Source organism: Protopterus annectens, chromosome 3.part1 (genome assembly GCF_019279795.1).
Source record: "Protopterus annectens isolate FY-2018-M chromosome 3.part1, PAN1.0, whole genome shotgun sequence".
NCBI classification, from domain to species: domain Eukaryota; kingdom Metazoa; phylum Chordata; order Ceratodontiformes; family Protopteridae; genus Protopterus; species Protopterus annectens.
Window position 1 is genome coordinate 1515028887 of NC_056732.1, and position 18867 is coordinate 1515047753.

Consider the following 18867-nt stretch of genomic DNA (forward strand, 5'->3'; position numbering starts at 1 on the left):
GTTAATGTCTTGCATTTGTTCTTAGGTAAGTACTAGGCTAGCTGCCCTTGTGGGCCATTTTAGCTGTAGATAATTTCAGTTTCAAATGTGAGAATCAAACTCCATACGCTGTTATCTGTGAGGTAAACGCTTTAATCATTATAGCCCCCCACGTATGTACAATTTTCTACTGTATATTTGAAAATATTTTGTTTTTGTTGCATTTACAGGTTTTTCTTGAGAAAGACATTATATTTATAAACTATTCCCTCTTAAAAATGTCCCGCATGCCACAGAGGATTTCTGAGTTGGTTGGGGAGGATCTGTGAATTGCTTGCAACCATGAAATCTCCTTATTTATAATACAAATTTGGAATAATGGTCTTTGTTGCAGAAATAAGGGCTCCATGAATCCCAAATGGTAGCTTTAGAAAAAGTTTTTTTTTTTCAATATTTCCTCGTATTGCATTCTGATTACCTTGTACCATTACTTTTCACAATTTAATTAATAAAGCATTTGGGGGAGGAATTTGAAAATCTTAAAAAACAAAACTGTCCATGCCTACATTTGTTTTTAGATCTGCAAACCACTAGAAGGGGATGACTTTGCAGAGCACAACATGATGGAGTAAAGGTTCTTCAAAAACGATTCAAGTAGGAGGTTTTATCACACAAGCTTTGAATGAGACTTTGTAGCTGGGATGTAGTGACCATGTTTGTATGTGAACTGATGACAATGCTTTGCATCTGCTGCCCTTCATAGGTTCATACTAGGCTATCTGCCCTAGGGCATTTATAAGTCTAGCCAGAGTGTGTTTGGCTTTCGCCACCCATTTTAAATTAATTTTGCTATGCCCTTTTTCGAGGTTAGTATACTGTGCCTCTGTCTAACACTGACACAGAAGTGATACCCGAGGTAAACCTACGATCTCCCATCCACTCATCAAGATTCCTCTTGAAGAGAGTCAATGAGGGACTCTGCCTAACCTGGACTGGGATTTTATTCCAGAGTGAAGGGAGCTTCTGGGATATGAATCTGTCCCTCCAGCATGTCCTATTTATTTCAGTGCTGAGGTTCAAGTCTCTCGAGCGCGTAGCTCGATGGGATTTGGATTTTCTGAGGTGCAGCATGTCCATTAATTCCGGGTTGGACATGGCTTTATACGTCAGGCAAAGATCGCCTCTGAGCAGGCGGTATGCCACTGAGTAGAGCTGGAGTTTCTTTAACCGGGCAGCATATGGCATCTGTTTGAGCCCTTTGATCCTCTTGGTGAGGCACTTTTGGGGTCTTTCCAGTTGCTGCAGGTGTCTGGTAAGGTACATCCCAAAAGGGGCATTGTACTCAATTATGGGCCTGATGAGGGATGAGTAAAGAGGCACGATGACCTCCCCTGATCTAGATGTGAGTCTCTTCATGATTAGGTGGGCTATATAAAATGTTTTTCTAACCACTTTGGCCATGTGGTTGTCAAATGAGAGATTGCTATCAACTTGGGTCCCCAGGTCCCTAATTACTTCTTCTGTACTTAATGGATTGCCACCTATGTGGTAATTTGTGGGCACTTTGTTTTTGCCAAAGGGGATGACTATACAGTTTTTGGCGTTTAGCTTGAGGCCATGGCTCTGGCACCAGTTGTCTGTTTCTATGAGGCCCTTTTGGAGGATGCTTGTGTCGGCTGGAGAGTTGATTATGGCGCCCAGTTTGCAGTCATCTGCGAACTTCGTCAGCCACAGTCCTTCCATGTTGGCCTGTACCTCCGATACATATATACCGAACAAGAGAGGTCCCAGGACTGAGCCATGTGGGACGCCACTTGTAACTGGTTTGGAGTCTGACATGGCTCCAGCAATTCTAACCATGTGGGTTCTGTCCTTGAGCCAGTTTGCAACTCATCTAGTGACATAGGGGTTTATATTTAAGCTGGTGAGCTTATCTATAATGCCCGAGTGGGGTATTGTATCGAAGGCTTTTGCGAGGTGCAGGTAGGCTGTGTGGACCACCTTTCCCTCATCAATGGCCTTGGTGACTGTTTCAAAGAAATCGACCAGGTTTAAGAGGCAGGATCTGCCCTTAACAAAGCCGAACTGGGTAGGATCCAGTGTCTGTAGGTCCCCAATATCTTTATTTATGAGGTCCATGATGATCCTTTCCTTAGCTTTGCAGACCAAGCTAGTCAGGCTTCCAGGTTTCCAGGATCCGTTGAGGCACCACCATTGTGGAGAAGGGACCACTGTTGCTGTACGCCACTCTTTGGGTGCATATCCTGTAGTAAGGCTGAGATTGAACAGTAGTTTTATGTTTGGGTTTAGCTCTTCTTGGAGTTCATGTAGGACGCAGCCGGGGACACCGTCTGGTCCCATTGATGCTGTGTTTTGTGCTCTGGAGAGGGCGGCTCTTACCTGAGCATCTGAGATGCCAGGGGGGCAGCACTCTGCTGGGATAGATATTTGCCCTTTTGGTGGGGGGGGGGTGGAGTTTGCGCTGAACCTGTCAGCTAGGATGTTGGCAATGTGTGTGGGTTCGGTGTATTTTATGTCATTTTGGACTAATTCTGAGCATATCTGGTAATTCTCACCCAGGTTCCTAACATAACTAAAGAAAGCCTTGTGATTATCCTTAGTGTCCTGTGCAATTTTTCTCTCGAAGCTGGCCTTAGACGATTTTATGAGTGCCCGTAGTTTTTTGCTAATACTGATCACAGATGCCTTCCCTTTTTGGGATTTTGCTCTATCATGTAGTAGCTTCCTCCTTCTATTGTATAGTTTGTTTATGGCTGGGGTCCACCAGACAGGATGTCTACCTTTGGAGGATTGGATCTTGGTTTTATTTGGGATTGCATGATCCATGCATTCCTGAAGGTGTTCATAGAATGCGTTTATAAAGGATTCTGCGGTCTGGGCGTATTTTCCACAGGCCGGGGCTTTGAAGGATTCCACCTCAGTTTTGAGGAGTGTGAAATTTGCTTTAGAGAAGTTTTTCACTGTGGTTTTCTGGGCAGGGGGTGGGGTCGGGATGTGAATATCCAGTGAGATTAGTTTATGGTCTGATCTTACCAGTGAGGGATACACTTCTGGTCTGGAGCATAGAGTCCCCATGTTGGTGATGATCAGGTCCAGTATGTTTTCCCCTCTTGTGGGAGTGGTAACAAGTTGTTCCATAGCATTTGAGTTTATAAATTCTAGGAACCTTTGGGCTAGGGTGTTGGAGCTAGAGTAATGCTCCCAGTCTATGTTTGGGTAGTCGAAGTCGCCCAATATAATGGTGTTTGGAGAGACATTCATATTTTCCAGTGTTCTCAGAAAGGCTGAGTGGGGTTCCTGGGTTTGGGAGGGTGGTCTGTAGCAGGCTGTAAACTGGAAGGCAGTTTTATCCACTGTTAGTTGCACATGGATAGTCTCTGATGCTTCGTGCTGTGCCACCAACCTGGAGGTGTGGGTATCTTTGACGGATATTGATACTCCCCCTCCTTTTGTGGTTTGGTCCAAGTTTGGGGGCCAAAAAGCATGGTATGAGGTATAACCTGGTAGTGCTGAGGTGCTCTCGGGAACCTTGAACCAGGTTTCTGTTACTGCACAAATATCGATGTTCTCCATGCTAAGGAGAGTTTCGAGTGCATGCATCTTGAGGTTTAGACTTCTGGCGTTGAGTAGCATTACTCTTAGTTTCTTATCCCTTGTGATACCTATGGAGGTGGGTTTGTCTTTTGAGCCTTGCCTAAAAAAGGCACTATGGGGTAGCAAGAGCCTTTGCCAATATCCGAAAGCCCAGGGGTGACAGGTGCAAGCCGTCCCTAGCGAAGCATCGTGGCTTGTCGAGCATGTCATCCCAGGCTGACAGGCATTGGATCCCCTTTGAATGACACCAATACGTAAGCCAATTGTTGAAATTGATCATCTTGTCTTCATACTGTGGCATCATTCTTGGTGAGGGTAAGATGCTACTCAAGGTCAGGGTCATACTGGCCTGGGCTACATGCTCAGAGAGCTCCTCTATGTCTCTTTTCATGTAGTCCAGGGAGGTACGTCTCAGGTCATTCACACCAGCATGGACAATGACTGAGTCATAGTTGTACTTGCCTTGGAGTGACCTGAGTGCTTGTGTTATGTGGCGGATCCTAGCGCCCGACAGCCAGCTCACCGTGACCTTCTTGTTCAGCCTGGTGAGCGGGACGTCAGTGTGCCTGACGATAGAGTCACCTATTACAAGTGTATCAGGTGTGTTGCTTAGCCTTAAGGGCTGTGACTGTTCGGCACACTGGCTTTGTGAGCTATGTGTTGCACTTGTTTTGTTTTGGGGTAGCGGTTGCTTGGGTGTCTGCTTTGGAGGTCTCTGCTGCTTAGGCAGATTTTTATTTAGAGCCTCCGAGTATGTTTTTGTGTGTTTATGTGTTTGGTTTGCTGTCGTGGTAGGTCTATGTGAGACTGGAATTGTAGTGAGTGTGGTTTCCTTCACCTCCTGACTGGTTACGCCAGTACTGAGTTGAGAGAGCTTAGCCTCCAGTTTGGCTATATGGTTGCATCTCTCACATGTGTTGGAATTTGTTGGGAGGAAGAGATCGTTGTCTGTGTACATGAGGCAGTTGTAACATTGCCTCAATATTCCCAGATTCACCAGCTGGACCGGAGAGAAGATTGACAACTGACCTTTGGACATGCTAGAATAGTATTGGGAATTCCTTTATAATTGAAAAAGAGGGCCAGTGGGGAACAAGGTACTCAAGGGGAGTTTGTGAGGGTGTAGTGCTTTTAATTTTTTAGTGCTGACTTATATAATTGCTTTAGTGAGCAAGTGCCAGGTAACTTAAATGCAATGGGTTACAGGTAACTTAAATGCAAAAACGACAAACAGTAACTTTCTTTCATGTGAAACAAGGAAATAAGTACAGTAAGCAATGCAGATATCACTAGGGATCCACAGAAGTGCTGAAAAGCCGCGTTTTAGGTGGAATTAGCATTTCCGGGAAATAACAAGCAAACAAACAACAAGCATACAAACAAAGCTAGCTTCAGCAGGCCTGGATCTAGTCTATGCTACAGCAAACAAGGTGTACCAATTTCAGTAAGAAACAGTTCAAATATGCAGGCACTATAAGCCTTTAACCAGAAATTCCCAGCTCAGAAGGGCAGAGTCCAGCCTCTCCTCCCACAAGAGTGCAGACCACGAACCTTCTTAATGTAAAATAACTGGCCTGAAGCCCAAGTGCTTAAACCAGAACTAATACACTTTTAGAATAACAGACACTGAGCCCTCAATCAGCAGTTCCCAACTTAGAAGGATGTAAGCTACTTGTCCTGCCACCACAGTGCAGGCCACATCTGCTTTAGTAACAGGGTTTAGTTTCTAATGCTTCTTGTACGTTGATATGTTACCAACCGTGCTTAGTGTCTGCTGCCCTTCTCGTGTGACCTGATAGGTATACCTTGGCATTTGTGGATCTGGTGACAGTATTCCGCATCTTTTACCCATTGTGTGACCTTATGCCAGTACACAGCCTCTGTTGGCTTTCATGTAGACGCTGATGGAAGTATCTAGTCCCTGATTTGTTTCACACACATGATCTAGTCAGTAGTCCATCTCTACTGTCCTGTATGTGTGACTTCATGAAAGTAATCTGCCTCTCCTATACTTTATATGAGACCATGGAAGTACCCTGCCTGTGCTGTCGTTTATATGAGACCATGGAAGTACCCTGCCTGTGCTGTCCTTTATATGAGACCATTGAATACCCTGCCTGTGCTGTCCTTTATATGAGACCATGGAAGTACCCTGCCTGTGCTGTCCTTTATATGAGACCATGGAAGTACCCTGCCTGAGCTGTCCTTTATATGAGACCATGGAAGTACCCTGTCTGTGCTGTCCTTTATATGAGACCATGGAAGTACCCTGTCTGTGCTGTCCTTTATATGAGACCATGGAAGTACCCTGTCTGTGCTGTCCTTTATATGAGACCATGGAAGTACCCTGCCTGTGCTGTCCTTTATATGAGACCATGGAAGTACCCTGCCTGTGCTGTCCTTTATATGAGACCATGGAAGTACCCTGCCTGTGCTGTCCTTTATATGAGACCATGGAAGTACCCTGCCTGTGCTGTCCTTTATATGAGACCATGGAAGTACCCTGCCTGTGCTGTCCTTTATATGAGACCATGGAAGTACCCTGCCTGTGCTGTCCTTTATATGAGACCATGGAAGTACCCTGCCTGTGCTGTCCTTTATATGAGACCATGGAAGTACCCTGCCTGTGCTGTCCTTTATATGAGACCATGGAAGTACCCTGCCTGTGCTGTCCTTTATATGAGACCATGGAATACCCTGCCTGTGCTGTCCTTTATATGAGACCATGGAAGTACCCTGCCTGTGCTGTCCTTTATATGAGACCATGGAAGTACCCTGCCTGTGCTGTCCTTTATATGAGACCATGGAAGTACCCTGCCTGTGCTGTCCTTTATATGAGACCATGGAAGTACCCTGTCTGTGCTGTCCTTTATATGAGACCATGGAAGTACCCTGCCTGTGCTGTCCTTTATATGAGACCATGGAAGTACCCTGCCTGTGCTGTCCTTTATATGAGACCATGGAAGTACCCTGCCTGTGCTGTCCTTTATATGAGACCATGGAAGTACCCTGCCTGTGCTGTCCTTTATATGAGACCATGGAAGTACCCTGCCTGTGCTGTCCTTTATATGAGACCATGGAAGTACCCTGCCTGTGCTGTCCTTTATATGAGACCATGGAAGTGCCCTGCTTCTGCTGTCCTTTATATGAGACCATGGAAGTACCCTGCCTGTGCTGTCCTTTATATGAGACCATGGAAGTACCCTGCCTGAGCTGTCCTTTATATGAGACCATGGAAGTACCCTGCCTGTGCTGTCCTTTATATGAGACCATGGAAGTACCCTGCCTGTGCTGTCCTTTATATGAGACCATGGAATACCCTGCCTGTGCTGTCCTTCATATGAGACCATGGAAGTACCCTGCCTGTGCTGTCCTTTATATGAGACCATGGAAGTGCCCTGCCTGTGCTGTCCTTTATATGAGACCATGGAAGTGCCCTGCTTCTGCTGTCCTTTATATGTAACTTTGTAGAAGCATCCCGGCTCTGCTGTCCTTTATATGTGACACTGTGGAAGTACTCTGCCTCTGCTGTCCTTTATATGTGACTTCATGGAAGTACCCTGCCTCAGCTATATGTCACTTTGTGGAAGTACCCTGCCTCTGCTGTCCTTTACATATCATCTAGTCCATTACGTATGACCTGATGACAATAACCTGCTTCTGCTGATCTGGTACTGTACAATCCCTGTTTGCTCACTAGTGACCCAGGTTTTCCTGTACCCTGGGCTATCCTTACCTTTTTATGCTAGCTCAGTTCTTTTCTTGACTTCACATCTTTAATGTCTCAAAATCTATGACTCCTGCTGAATTGTTAAGAATTTCTGATCCCTTTTCCTGAACTTTTTCTTCTATTACATGCTGACTCATGGTACACCTGTGCTTGATTCAGTTTCTGACGGACTTATATTCTTGGCTTCATTCCACAGAAAATCTCTTGTAGAGCTGCAGTTCATATTTTGCATGCTTTTTCAACCACAACAGGTCTAACCACCTGGCCATTTGAAAAGCAACTCTAGATGATTGTCACTGTTGGTGACACCTGACCCCATGTGCAAAAATGGGGAAAAAGGAGTTGTGAATGTATGGGTTATATGGATATTGCATGTTTTCTCAGCCTTCCTTCTTGATTTGTAGATATTTGTACACATTGTGAGGATTAAACATTCCATCTGAAGTATATTTATTATCTATCTAAGCTGATTCTTGGTGCTCTACTTCCACCAACATCATTTAGCACAGCGATGTTAGCAGTGCTGTATCTAAGAAGGTTCTTAGTAAGCGATGAGTACTGGTTTACTATTACTGCTGTGCATGTTGAAGGTTGTATTTCTTATTAATGTTATTAATATGTTTCTAGATGTTTGGAGTTTATTCATTTTATACTGTTAATGTTCCTGAAAATTCATTGTCTTTATCAGAGCAGTGCTCCCATGTCATTAAGTCATAGTCACCACCCTTAAAATGGTTCAGGACTGAAATTTCCCTTAAGTTCTTACGCAGTAACCCCATTCGTCCTGATGTTCGTCTCTAGATCATGTCTTAGTCTTGATTTTTTTTTTTTTTTTTACTGTACGGTTGCACTTGTCATGTTATTTAGGACACATTTCAGGAAAAGCAAGAATGCTGTGCTTTCAGCCCACCAGTCAGTATCTAAAATATGAATGAAACCATTCCAAAGGGCAGTCTCCACCTCATTAATGTATTCATGTTCCAGCATGTCAGTCAGCCCGCATTAGGTGAGTTACTGGTGAAAAATCTCACAGGAATGTTTTTAGAGGTGACATTTTATATCCCTTGATGACAGATGTATTGCTGATCCATGGGAACAGTGTATGAAGTCATTTGTAGCTGTTAAATCGTCTGGAATGGCCCATCTCACAGGGGAAGTAAAATTATCTCTGTGATCCTTGTTCAGGAAAGTGTTACGATCAGCCCCAGCATATACTGCAGAAGGTTGCCTGTTCCCTACAAGCTCTTGACAAAATATGAAGGGCAGAATATTGTTATTTCTTCTCAGCATGATGTAGGAATAACAGCTTGAATTAATGTAATGTGCTTAGTAGATGTGTAGTGAAGGGCAGGACTATAGACCCTATTTCCTTTATTTACATAATGAATTTTTCTTTTTCTTTCAGTTAACATATATGCCTGGTATCTACCTAAACTATCTAAATATATTACTCTCTCTGCAGTTAGTACGTATGCTATTAAATGCATCTTTGTTGTAGTATGCCATGATGTTCTGATTTTTTTTTTATTTTAGGCATTGCTACATTCCTTGTAAATAACTTAATACTAACCAAATTTCTGAAACATATTGTTACTGCATTCTCAAAATGCTGTATTTTTGCCTTGTATATATTCGTATTGTATATTTCTGTCTGTTTTGTACTGTTAAGTATCTTACAACTTGAATTGTTAGGTTTTTCTTATTTTTAATTACTTTCCTGGAGCTTTTCTCTTTGGGTGTCTGCTGAAAAAGTGCTCTCTGGCCCCAGTTGGACTAACCCGGTTAACAAATGTAAAACTAAAAATAAATAAATTTCTGTTCACAAAGGTGAGTTGTTTTATGGTCTTTGACATAATGTTACGTCAGTAGCACCAGTGTGCTATACATAACACATTTCATTCACAATGTGGTTGTAGAGAGCTGCCTTATGTCAGTAACAAGGCCTGTGGCATACACACTGCAGATAGTTTCCTGACTGTGTAGTTGTTGCACTGTTAACTTAAAACACTAACACAGAAATGTATGGTTGAAACTGAACCTGGGTTGTACTGCCTGCTCCGCTCATTTGGGAAAGTATATATTAAAACCAATCTCTACTTGAGATGCCTTTTTTAGAGAGAAATCACATGAGGCATAGATTGTATAATTTCAGTCCAAATGTAAGTGGTTTATCAGCTCTGAGTTAGACTTCAAACAGGACATAATGCTGTGTGAAGTGAAATGTAGAGGATTTTGAGCAGGTTGCTGATCTGAACTGCCTTGTTAAGTGTTCGAGATATGGATGCCAAGAACTTCACCGTGATTGTGATGGTGGAGAAGGTGAATCTTGGGATTCATGTCGAGAAAACATAATAGGTTAGGAATGTTAAACTGATCATAATTCTTTGTAGTGCATGGAGCTTTATCTGCTGCACGTACTACTAGTTACAGTAAAAAATAAAATAAATGCTAAGTGTTCTGCCGACTTTCAAAGCCATAAAGAACTCAGTGAGTGCTATCAGAAAAGTAGTCTTACACAGTCACTTTTGTTTACACACACCTTCTATGCCTCTCAAAAGTCCAGATTTTTGCAGAATGTCCAGAGTTTTGCCTCATATGTTTGGCCTGTTCTTTGTAATTCTGTAAAGGCTGCAAAACAAACATTTCTTTTTACACAGAATAGTGGTCACATGCATAAAAATGCATGCAAACGCTGTTTGGTTTGAAAAAATTAATTTTGCACCTTTAGACATGATCCTTAACAGCCTTATCATTTCACCTAAGAAACTCACACCAAGGTAATTAGGATCAAATTAAGCACACACACACATGTAAATACAGTGAAAGCCCTCTGCGTAAGCACTGTTCATAGGTTTATACTAGGCTATCTGCCCTAAGGCATTTATAAGCCTATCCCAAATTTTTGTGGCTTACGCCACCCCTTATATGAAAAATACTGTGCCCATTAGTTTGTTGTGCCTCTGTCCAGCAGTGACACAGAGATGATTCCCGGGACAAACCTACGATCTCCCATCCACAGGTCAAGATTTCTCTTGAACAGAGCCAGTGAGGTGCTCTGCCTCACATGGACCGGGATTTTATTCCACAGCATAGGGAGTCTCTGAGTGATAAATCTATCCCTCCAGCACGTCCTATTTATATCCGTGCTAAGGTTTAAGTTGCTTGCTCTAGTGGTTTTGGTGGATTTGGATTTTTTGAGGTGGAGCATGTCCATTAATTCCAGGTTGGACATGGCCTTGTATGTCAGGCACATGTCACCTCTGAGCAGACGGTATGTAACTGAATAGAGCTGGAGTTTCTTCAATCTGGCAGCATATGACAGATTTTGGAGTCCCTTTATCCTTTTGGTGAGGAACTTTTGGGGTCTCTCCAATTGCTGCAGATGTCGGGTGAGATACATCCCGAATGGGGCATTGTACTCGATCATTGGTCTGATAAGTGAAGAGTACAGGGGAACAATGACCTCACTAGATCTGGATGTGAATCCCTTCATGATCAGGTGGGCAATGTAGAAGGTCTTTCTAACCACTTTAGCAACGTGAGTGTCAAAAGAAAGGCCACTGTCAACCTGGGTCCCCAGGTCCCTGATAACCTCTTCTGTGCTTAGTGGATTGCCACCTATATGGTAGTTTGGGGTTACCTTGTTTTTCCCAAAGGGTATGACTATACATTTTTTGGCGTTTAACTTCAGGCCATGGCTCTGGCACCAGCTATCTGTTTAGGTTGTACATGGTGCACCACTGTTTATACTTTCTTCTGGTTTTTCTCCGTCTATAGCTTTGCTTATAGGTTCATAGGTTCATAGGTTCATACTAGGCTATCTGCCCAAGGGCATTTATAAGCCTAGTCCATAGTTATGTGGCTTTCGCCACCCCTTTAGTTTGAATAAAAACTATGCCTATCATTTTGCTGTGCCTCTGTCAAGCAGTGACACTGAAGTAATCCCTGGGGTATATCTGCAATCTCCCATCCATTGTTCAAGATTCCTCTTGAACAAGGCCAGAGAGGTGCTCTGCTTCACATGTACCGGGATTTTGTTCCACAGCATAGGGAGTCTCTGGGTGATGAATCTGTCCCTCCAGCACGTTCTATTTATAACCGTGTCAAGGTTTAAGTCTCCGCCCTTGTGGTTCTGAGGGATCTAGATTTTTTGAGGTGAAGCATATTCATCAAATCTGGGTTTGACATGGCCTTACATGTCAGGCACAGGTCACCTCTGAGCAAGCGGTATGAGACTGAATAGAGCTGGAGTTCTTTCAGTCGGGCAGCATAAGACATATTTTTGAGACCCTTTATCCTTTTGGTGAGGAACTTTTGGGGCCTTTCAAGCTGCAGCAGGTGTCTGGTCAGATACATTCCAACGGGCATTGTACTCAATCATAGGTCTAATGAGTGATGAGTACAGGGGGACGTTGACCTCCCTTGATCTAGATGTGAATCCCTTCATGATCAGGTGGGTGATATAGAAGGTTTTCCTAACTACTTTAGCAACATGAGTGTCAAACGAAAGGCTACTGTCAGCCTGGGTCCCCAGATCCCTGATGACTTTTTCTGTGCTCAGTGGATTGCCACCTATATGGTAGCTAGGGGTAACCTTGTTTTTCCCGAAGGGTATGACTCTGCATTTTTTGGCGTTTAACTTCAGGCCATGGCTCTGGCACCAGTTATCCGTTTCTGTGAGGCCCTTCTGGAGGATATCTGTGTCAGATGTGTTTTCGACTATGGCCCAGTTTGCAGTCATCTGCAAACTTTGTCAGCCATAACCCTCCTGTGTTTGCTTGTACTTCAGAAAAGTAGATGCCGAACAAGAGTGGACCCAGGACTGAGCCCTGTGGGACACCACTTGTGACAGGCTTTGAGTCTGACATGGCTCCAGCAACTCTGACCCTGTGGGTTCTGTCACTTAGCCAGTTTGCAACCCATCTTGTGATGTATGGGTTTACATTCAAGCTGATGAGTTTTTCGATGATACCTGAGTGGGGTATTGTGTCAAGGCCTTTGCCAGGTCGAGGTAGGCTGTATGGACTGCCTTTCCTCATCAATGGCCTTGGTGACTGTCTCAAAAAGTCAACCAAGTTTAAGAGGCAGGATCTGCCTTTGACAAAGCCAAACTGGGTTGGATCCAAAGTCTGCAAGTTCCCTATGTCTTTATTTATGAGTTCCATTATGATCCTCTCCATGGCTTTGCAGATAAGGCTTGTCAAGCTAATGGGGCGGTAATTTCCAGGGTCTGTGGAGGCACCGCCCTTATGAAGTGGGACCACAGTCGCCGGCGCCACTCCTTGGGCACGTATCCTGAGGTGAGGCTAAGATTAAACAGCTGTCCTAACTGTGGGTTTAATTGGTGGTTGAGTTAATGAAGCACACAGCCGGGGAGACCATCCGTCCCATGGATGCTGTGTTTTTGCCTTAGTGAGGGCAGTTCTCACCTGGGCGTTGGAGATGTTTGGGGGCTACAATCCTCTGGAATAGATATCTCTCCTTTTGGGGGGGAGAAGTTTGCACTGAACCTGTCAGCCAGTATGTTGGCAATGTGTGTAGGTTCAGTAATTTTCACATCATTTTGAACTAATTCTGAGCATATCTGGGAGTTTCCTCCTAGGTTTCTAACATAGCTAAAGAAGGCCTTATGATTCTCTTTAGAGTCCTTGGCGATTTTTCTCTCAAAATTTGCCTTGGATGATTTTATGAGAGCTCTTAGTTTTTTACTTATAATGATCAAAGGTGTCTTACCTTTCAAGGATTTTGCTCTATCTTGTAGTAGCTTCCTCTTTTTGTTGTAGAGCTTGTTTATGGCTGGGGTCCACCAGACTGGACGCTTGCCTTTGGTACAGAGAGTCTTAGTTTTGTATTTTTGGGAGACACATTACACTAGTATTCACGTAATGAATTGCCCATAAATGTAGTCATTTCATCTCTGGGATTTTCATGCCGTCCTATGGCAGCTAGTTGTCATGTATCTACTAGTAAGGCAGATAGATAAGTGTTTGCAAATAAACACAAACGAAAAAGCACATCATCAAAGGAGGCCTATGCCCCGTGGTGCAGTGACCTCAAAGGTGGTTAAATTAACTTTTGAAAGAAGTAGGCAAAGCCCCTTGCATGGTCAGTGTATTGGCGGCTTGTTCCGACAGGTAAAGGTGGAATTGTTGACCAGAGAATCATTCACTTTGCCTGTAGTAATCTGTTTTTTTTTTAGTGAAGCATCTTTTATGACCTGCCATAGAATCCATTCTGATCAGTGATACAAGCTTAACTATTTACCAGTAGATTTGATGTGTTTATGTCTTAGAGAGAAGGAAGATGTGTGTGTAATGTAATAGGTACCTTAAGCATGCTTGGGATTCTATTCTGGTTGGTTTACCACCATGTGCCACCAAGGCAGCTGAACAGTGTCAGTTTTTCTATAATGTGTAATCTGGTGCTATATAAGTAAATAGTTACTGTGCTACAAGTATTGTGTACGTTCATGAAATGCACACAAATGTAAGAGAGAAGTAAGCACCTTTGTCAGAATTTGAGCACATTACACCTAATTTTCCACTTCTGTTGCTGCTAGTTTCCTAGTATTGATAAATCTTCCCTGGATAGTTATTGTCAGTTGTACAGTAAATTGTAAAGGGCCTATTACCTGTGCTATTCCCTACATAGTTTTTGGGATGGGATAGTATTTCTTTTCCTGATTGGTTTAGAGAGGCCTGTGATGGAACTGCAAAACCACTTTTGTTGTATAATTGTGAAGCTTTTCTTGGTACTTGCGTATTATCGCAACCACGATTTATCACCAGACCGTTGTTTGTATAACTGATTCCTTCCATGCTCCACAGTTACACATTGCGGTTAGCAAATAATGACTACGACTACAGTTAGGGGCTTCTTTCATGTCAGAAAATGCAATTTTTATTTTGTGCCCTTTTTCTGTCATCTTTTTATGGGGTAGAGTAATACTAGTTTAAGCAATACGCTCGTGTTACACACCTGAAATGCAGCAAATATATAACTGAAGTGAAATCGCTTTCTGACTTGCAGTGCAAACCCTTTAGTTTATTTCAGAAATGACTTACTTCATACTTTTGATGTATTTCAGTTATATTTCTTATTCACGGATCCTTCACAGTAAGCAACTATTGCTTACTGACATGCTACTCCAGATGACTGATGCACATATGTTAAAACACCCTCATCTCTAGGCATAGTATGAATGTGGGTTTCCTCAGTTTAAAGGGTACCCTGAATTACAGTCTCAATGGGTGTTGATTAGGTAACGGCTGTTACACTTTTTTTAAACCGGAATTGCAGAAGGAAAAAAAATTCTAGTTAAATAGGATTATGTTCAGACGTTTTTGACAAACGCTTTCCTCCGTATAATAACAACCACCATCAACTGTCAAAAACATTGATTATACTGACGGAGGCATTTGCCGAAACCGGTGTTTGTTTGTCAGACCACTTTTGCAACGTGGTTGCGCTAATACGCAAGTACCCTTTTCTCCCTTGACATCCTCAGAAAATGGGCTTTTATTATAACTGGATTATTACAAGAAAACAAATGGAAATAAAAAAAAAAATGAAAAAGGTAAATGTAGTTACCTTGTTGAGTAATTGTAGCAGTTAAGGCTGAGTTGAAGAAACTTCTGGTAAAATTTTAAAATGTCAAATTCAGAAATCTGAGTTTACAAAATATAAATGAAGGTAAATAACTGTTGTTTCTTGCAGCTTTCACAGCCCACATAGTGACAAAAGACTGAGTAAATGTTTGCACAATGGCTACACGTTTACCTTTCATTTAAGAAAAGACGTCCGGCATAATAAAACCATAACTCTCATTTTTGAGTAACTGCAAATAAATGACTATATTGAAAATATGGACTGGCTATTAAATATTGCCAAGACTACGAGGTCTGTTTACATAATTCAACTGAGTTTTGTAACTGTGTCCATGCATTCTTAATACCTTATGCCATCTGTTCAGCATAATTTTATGATCTATGTTGCCAGAACCATAGTAATTTCTGCCCAGAATGTGGTATCATGCAGGGAGTGTGGCATATAGCCAGCCTGATTATGTATACACACATTTTGTGCAGCTTTTGGGCATAGTCGTCTACACATTTTTGAAGTGAGTGAAACCTGGCTGTGATGCCAGTCTGCAACAGAAATGTTGATGTTTAACTGATTTGCCGAGCCAGTAGAGTTTCTTACCTTGGTTGTTACATTCTGCACTCAAATTAGGTAGTAAGGAGGGTCCTGCAAAAATTATGACTTTGAGTGCAAATGTGTTCTGTTTGGAGTTGGTAGTCCTCCCCCGCTATGAAAACATGACTCAAACATTCGTTACAGCTGTAATTTGTCACTGTGGTGGTAGTAATATCCTTTTATGTTCCAAGATGTAAACTTCATTATTTATGTTTCCATTTTGTAAGCACAATTAAGCTGGAATGAATTTGACATTTTCTGGATGTTTATGAATATGATTCTATGATGTTGGCATTGTATGCCAGCTGTAATTTACACAGCATGCTTATCCATGAATATTGTGGACAGTTTTTTGTCTTGTTTTTTTTCCGGTTCCCAGATTTTTGTGGTCTACATACTCAGGGTACCGTTTTCATTGTCTCTGTCTCACTGTAGCCACTAACTTTGGGGATGTGGTCTGTACAAGGACAGTTAAGTCTGCATTCTGCTCCAATTTTCTAGCAGAACTTTACAAATACTTGCCCATTTGTCAAAGTGCTATAGCAAATGGGAGTTTATACTTGTAAGACTGTTGCGCTGTTGAAATAGCCGTCAGATATGCAAGTCTCCAGAAACAGATTACATTTGATGTGGAAATGCTCTGTTCAGGGTGGGACAGTTTGTCATGTTACTTTTTTATCCCTGTCACCAATTTGTATTTTCAGCAGTAATAATAATGACTGTAAAAAATTCTTATTACCTTTTCTGTTTTTTTTTCTCTTTAGATTCCTTTGTGAACAGTCAAGAGTGGACATTGAGCAGGTCTGTGCCAGAACTTAAAGTGGTAAGTGCATTGTTTGTTTTGTTTTTTTTTGTCCACCATTTTCCATGACTACACTGGTGCTTTGCTGGATTATTGAATACAGCCTTGTATCATAGGTAGAGAATTCTGAGTACCCAGAAAATTGCTGCCTTGGAGTTTTTTGTTGAAATGAGTTGCTTAGTGTTCCTATGTAACGTTTTTGTGCCAGTCGGACCTGGCAGAATGATGACTTGCGGTATTCAGTCTTCCCATGCGATCAGCAAGAGTAGCAGATGTTTCTAGAAATAATGAGAACCTCACATTCCACGTACTGCCCTTTCTTTTCCTGATTTACCTTGTAGACCTCACCTAATGTCTAGCTGTTTTCCCTGTCAGCTCTCACTCCACTAGGTTGAGGTTATCCTTTGTGTGTTAGAATCTCATTCATTGTTTTAATTGTGCCATTTAACTGTTCTGAGTATGTCATTCTCTGAATGAGAAGGGATTTCATTTTGTCCCATTTTAATTTCAAGTACTTGTTGTTTTGCATGCTTGCTTGTGTAAATTCCAGTCTTGATTTTCATTTCTGTACATTCACATCATGGAGTTTCTATTTGTCAGTTCTCTTTCTGTGTGTATATATTGGAGTCTCTCTCCCGTTAAACTTTCAGTTGCCCTTTTTACCTTGTTTCTGATATTGTGTAGAAAAGGCCTGAGAATTAGATGGTGTTCTAGGGTGGCCTGAGAATTAGATGGTGTTCTAGGGTGGCCTGAGAATTAGATGGTGTTCTAGGGTGGCCTGAGAATTAGATGGTGTTCTAGGGTGGCCTGAGAATTAGATGGTGTTCTAGGGTATAATGTCAATGATAATTAGTAAAGTAGCATTGTTGTTTCTGTTGTTTATAACCCTCTCTGATCACTCCATCGCCCATCTGGGCCTGATGCCTCTATTGTTGTATTTCCGTAGTTGAGTTTATCAGAATTTTTTTTTTAACTAGTGGTAACAGTATGGATAAGCTGCTTTCCACCAGGCAATATCACACTCCATGAGCACCTTGTGTGCCTCCACATCAGTATGATATGCTTGGGGTATCAGTATCCCACAAACAGGAGAGTAACTTCCATTCTAGTGTGACTAGGAAAGGTGGCTTTAGAGCCACTAATGTTCCCTGGAGGGTAAGTAATGTGTTGTTTTAATGTGTACCATTTGCACATACTGTTAATGTGCCAAGTAGACAGGACATGCAGTGGGCCACTGCAGTGCATGCTGACTACTTCTGTGTGCAGTGTTCTTATTCTCCCCTTGGACATTTGCCCTCCACCTTGCATTCTGTCAGGGAAACACCCGAGATTTGTCCCTTTGGAAAGAATTGAATAGTCAAAGTTTTACATTCTTTTTTTCATTTTTCACCAGTTCTTCCTGTGCCCATCCCATTTAATCAAACGTGGGTCAGCTAGGCTGTAGTCTGTTCTTTACCTATCTGTGCCATGACATAGACAGGTAAAGCCTGGCATCCCAGTAAGCATACACAGATTGCCTGGGCTTTACCTTTCTGTGCCACTGAGTTAGTCAGGTCATCTTGAATATTCACAACAACGGCCTTCCTGTGTTTAGTAGCAGTCAAACCTCATCTCCCGGTATCTGTGCCTTAGGTACATTACCTTATTGCCAGTTGCTGAATTTTGTACTACATCTTTGCAAAGTCAAGAAGGAGCTAAAGTAGGGCAGTTTCAGAACTGTATTGAGCTGCTGTGCACACTCAGCTTGTCCTGATGGGATACTTATGTTTAGACACTGGAATTGCCTGGCATCTTCTTTGCCAGTATTCTCTGTTTCCTCTTGGTTTCTAATATAGACAGCGAGGATAGTACTCCACCACTTCTTTCCTACTGTTCACATGGAACTGAGGTTGAACATTTAAATCAGCATATATATTTGATAGTTTTTTTCCCTTCATATGATCATCCCTATTTACTAGTCTTGCTTTCCAGGAGACCACTATGGAGCCTCCTAACCCAATTTCCTAATTCCCTCAGAGCACTTCTTGGTTAATTAACTTGCTTAGAGTAACACAGTAGGGAAATGGAGGCTGTGGCAATCAAACCCTGAAATAAGGGGAGCAGCTTGTTAACAGGGAAAGGCCTGATGGTCAGCAGGCAGTTAGGGCAAAGTGCATTAATTTTTTTCCCCGTAAACAGTGTTACTGGTAAATTTCTGCATACTCTGATGCCTTAAACTGCAGTAGAAATTTTATATGGAGATTATTGTCTCTTCTCCAGTGTGTGTGCTTTAGTGCTTGTATATTCTGTTTATCATTTACCTGCTTGCATTTGGTGTCTGCCTCATTCCCCATAGCACATTAAGCTAAAGTTTGTGAAAGAGCTCCAATATTGCCTTTATTTGATTGTTAACCTCTGTAGATAGCTTGCATGTTCCTTACCCACCCCTCCCATCATTATGTTTTATAAGGCTGTTTCTCTGCCCTCCACCCCTTGTCATTATCTGATTTTCAATGTCCCTCCCTCCTGCCTTTCATTGCTGTTGACTGTTGTATAAGCTATTTAT

At 42.3% G+C, this 18867-nt stretch overlaps 1 protein-coding gene across 2 annotated transcripts in view; it reads left to right on the plus strand.

The window, feature by feature from the left end:
- The window catches only part of AGAP3 (ArfGAP with GTPase domain, ankyrin repeat and PH domain 3), a 2466462-nt gene that overhangs the window by 248532 nt on the left and 2199063 nt on the right, over nt 1-18867 (plus strand). For both annotated transcript variants that reach the window (XM_044067593.1, XM_044067592.1), the window contains exon 2: nt 16285-16343. In XM_044067593.1, coding sequence (XP_043923528.1) covers nt 16285-16343 — 59 coding nt within the window. The remainder of the gene's footprint in view (nt 1-16284; nt 16344-18867) is intronic.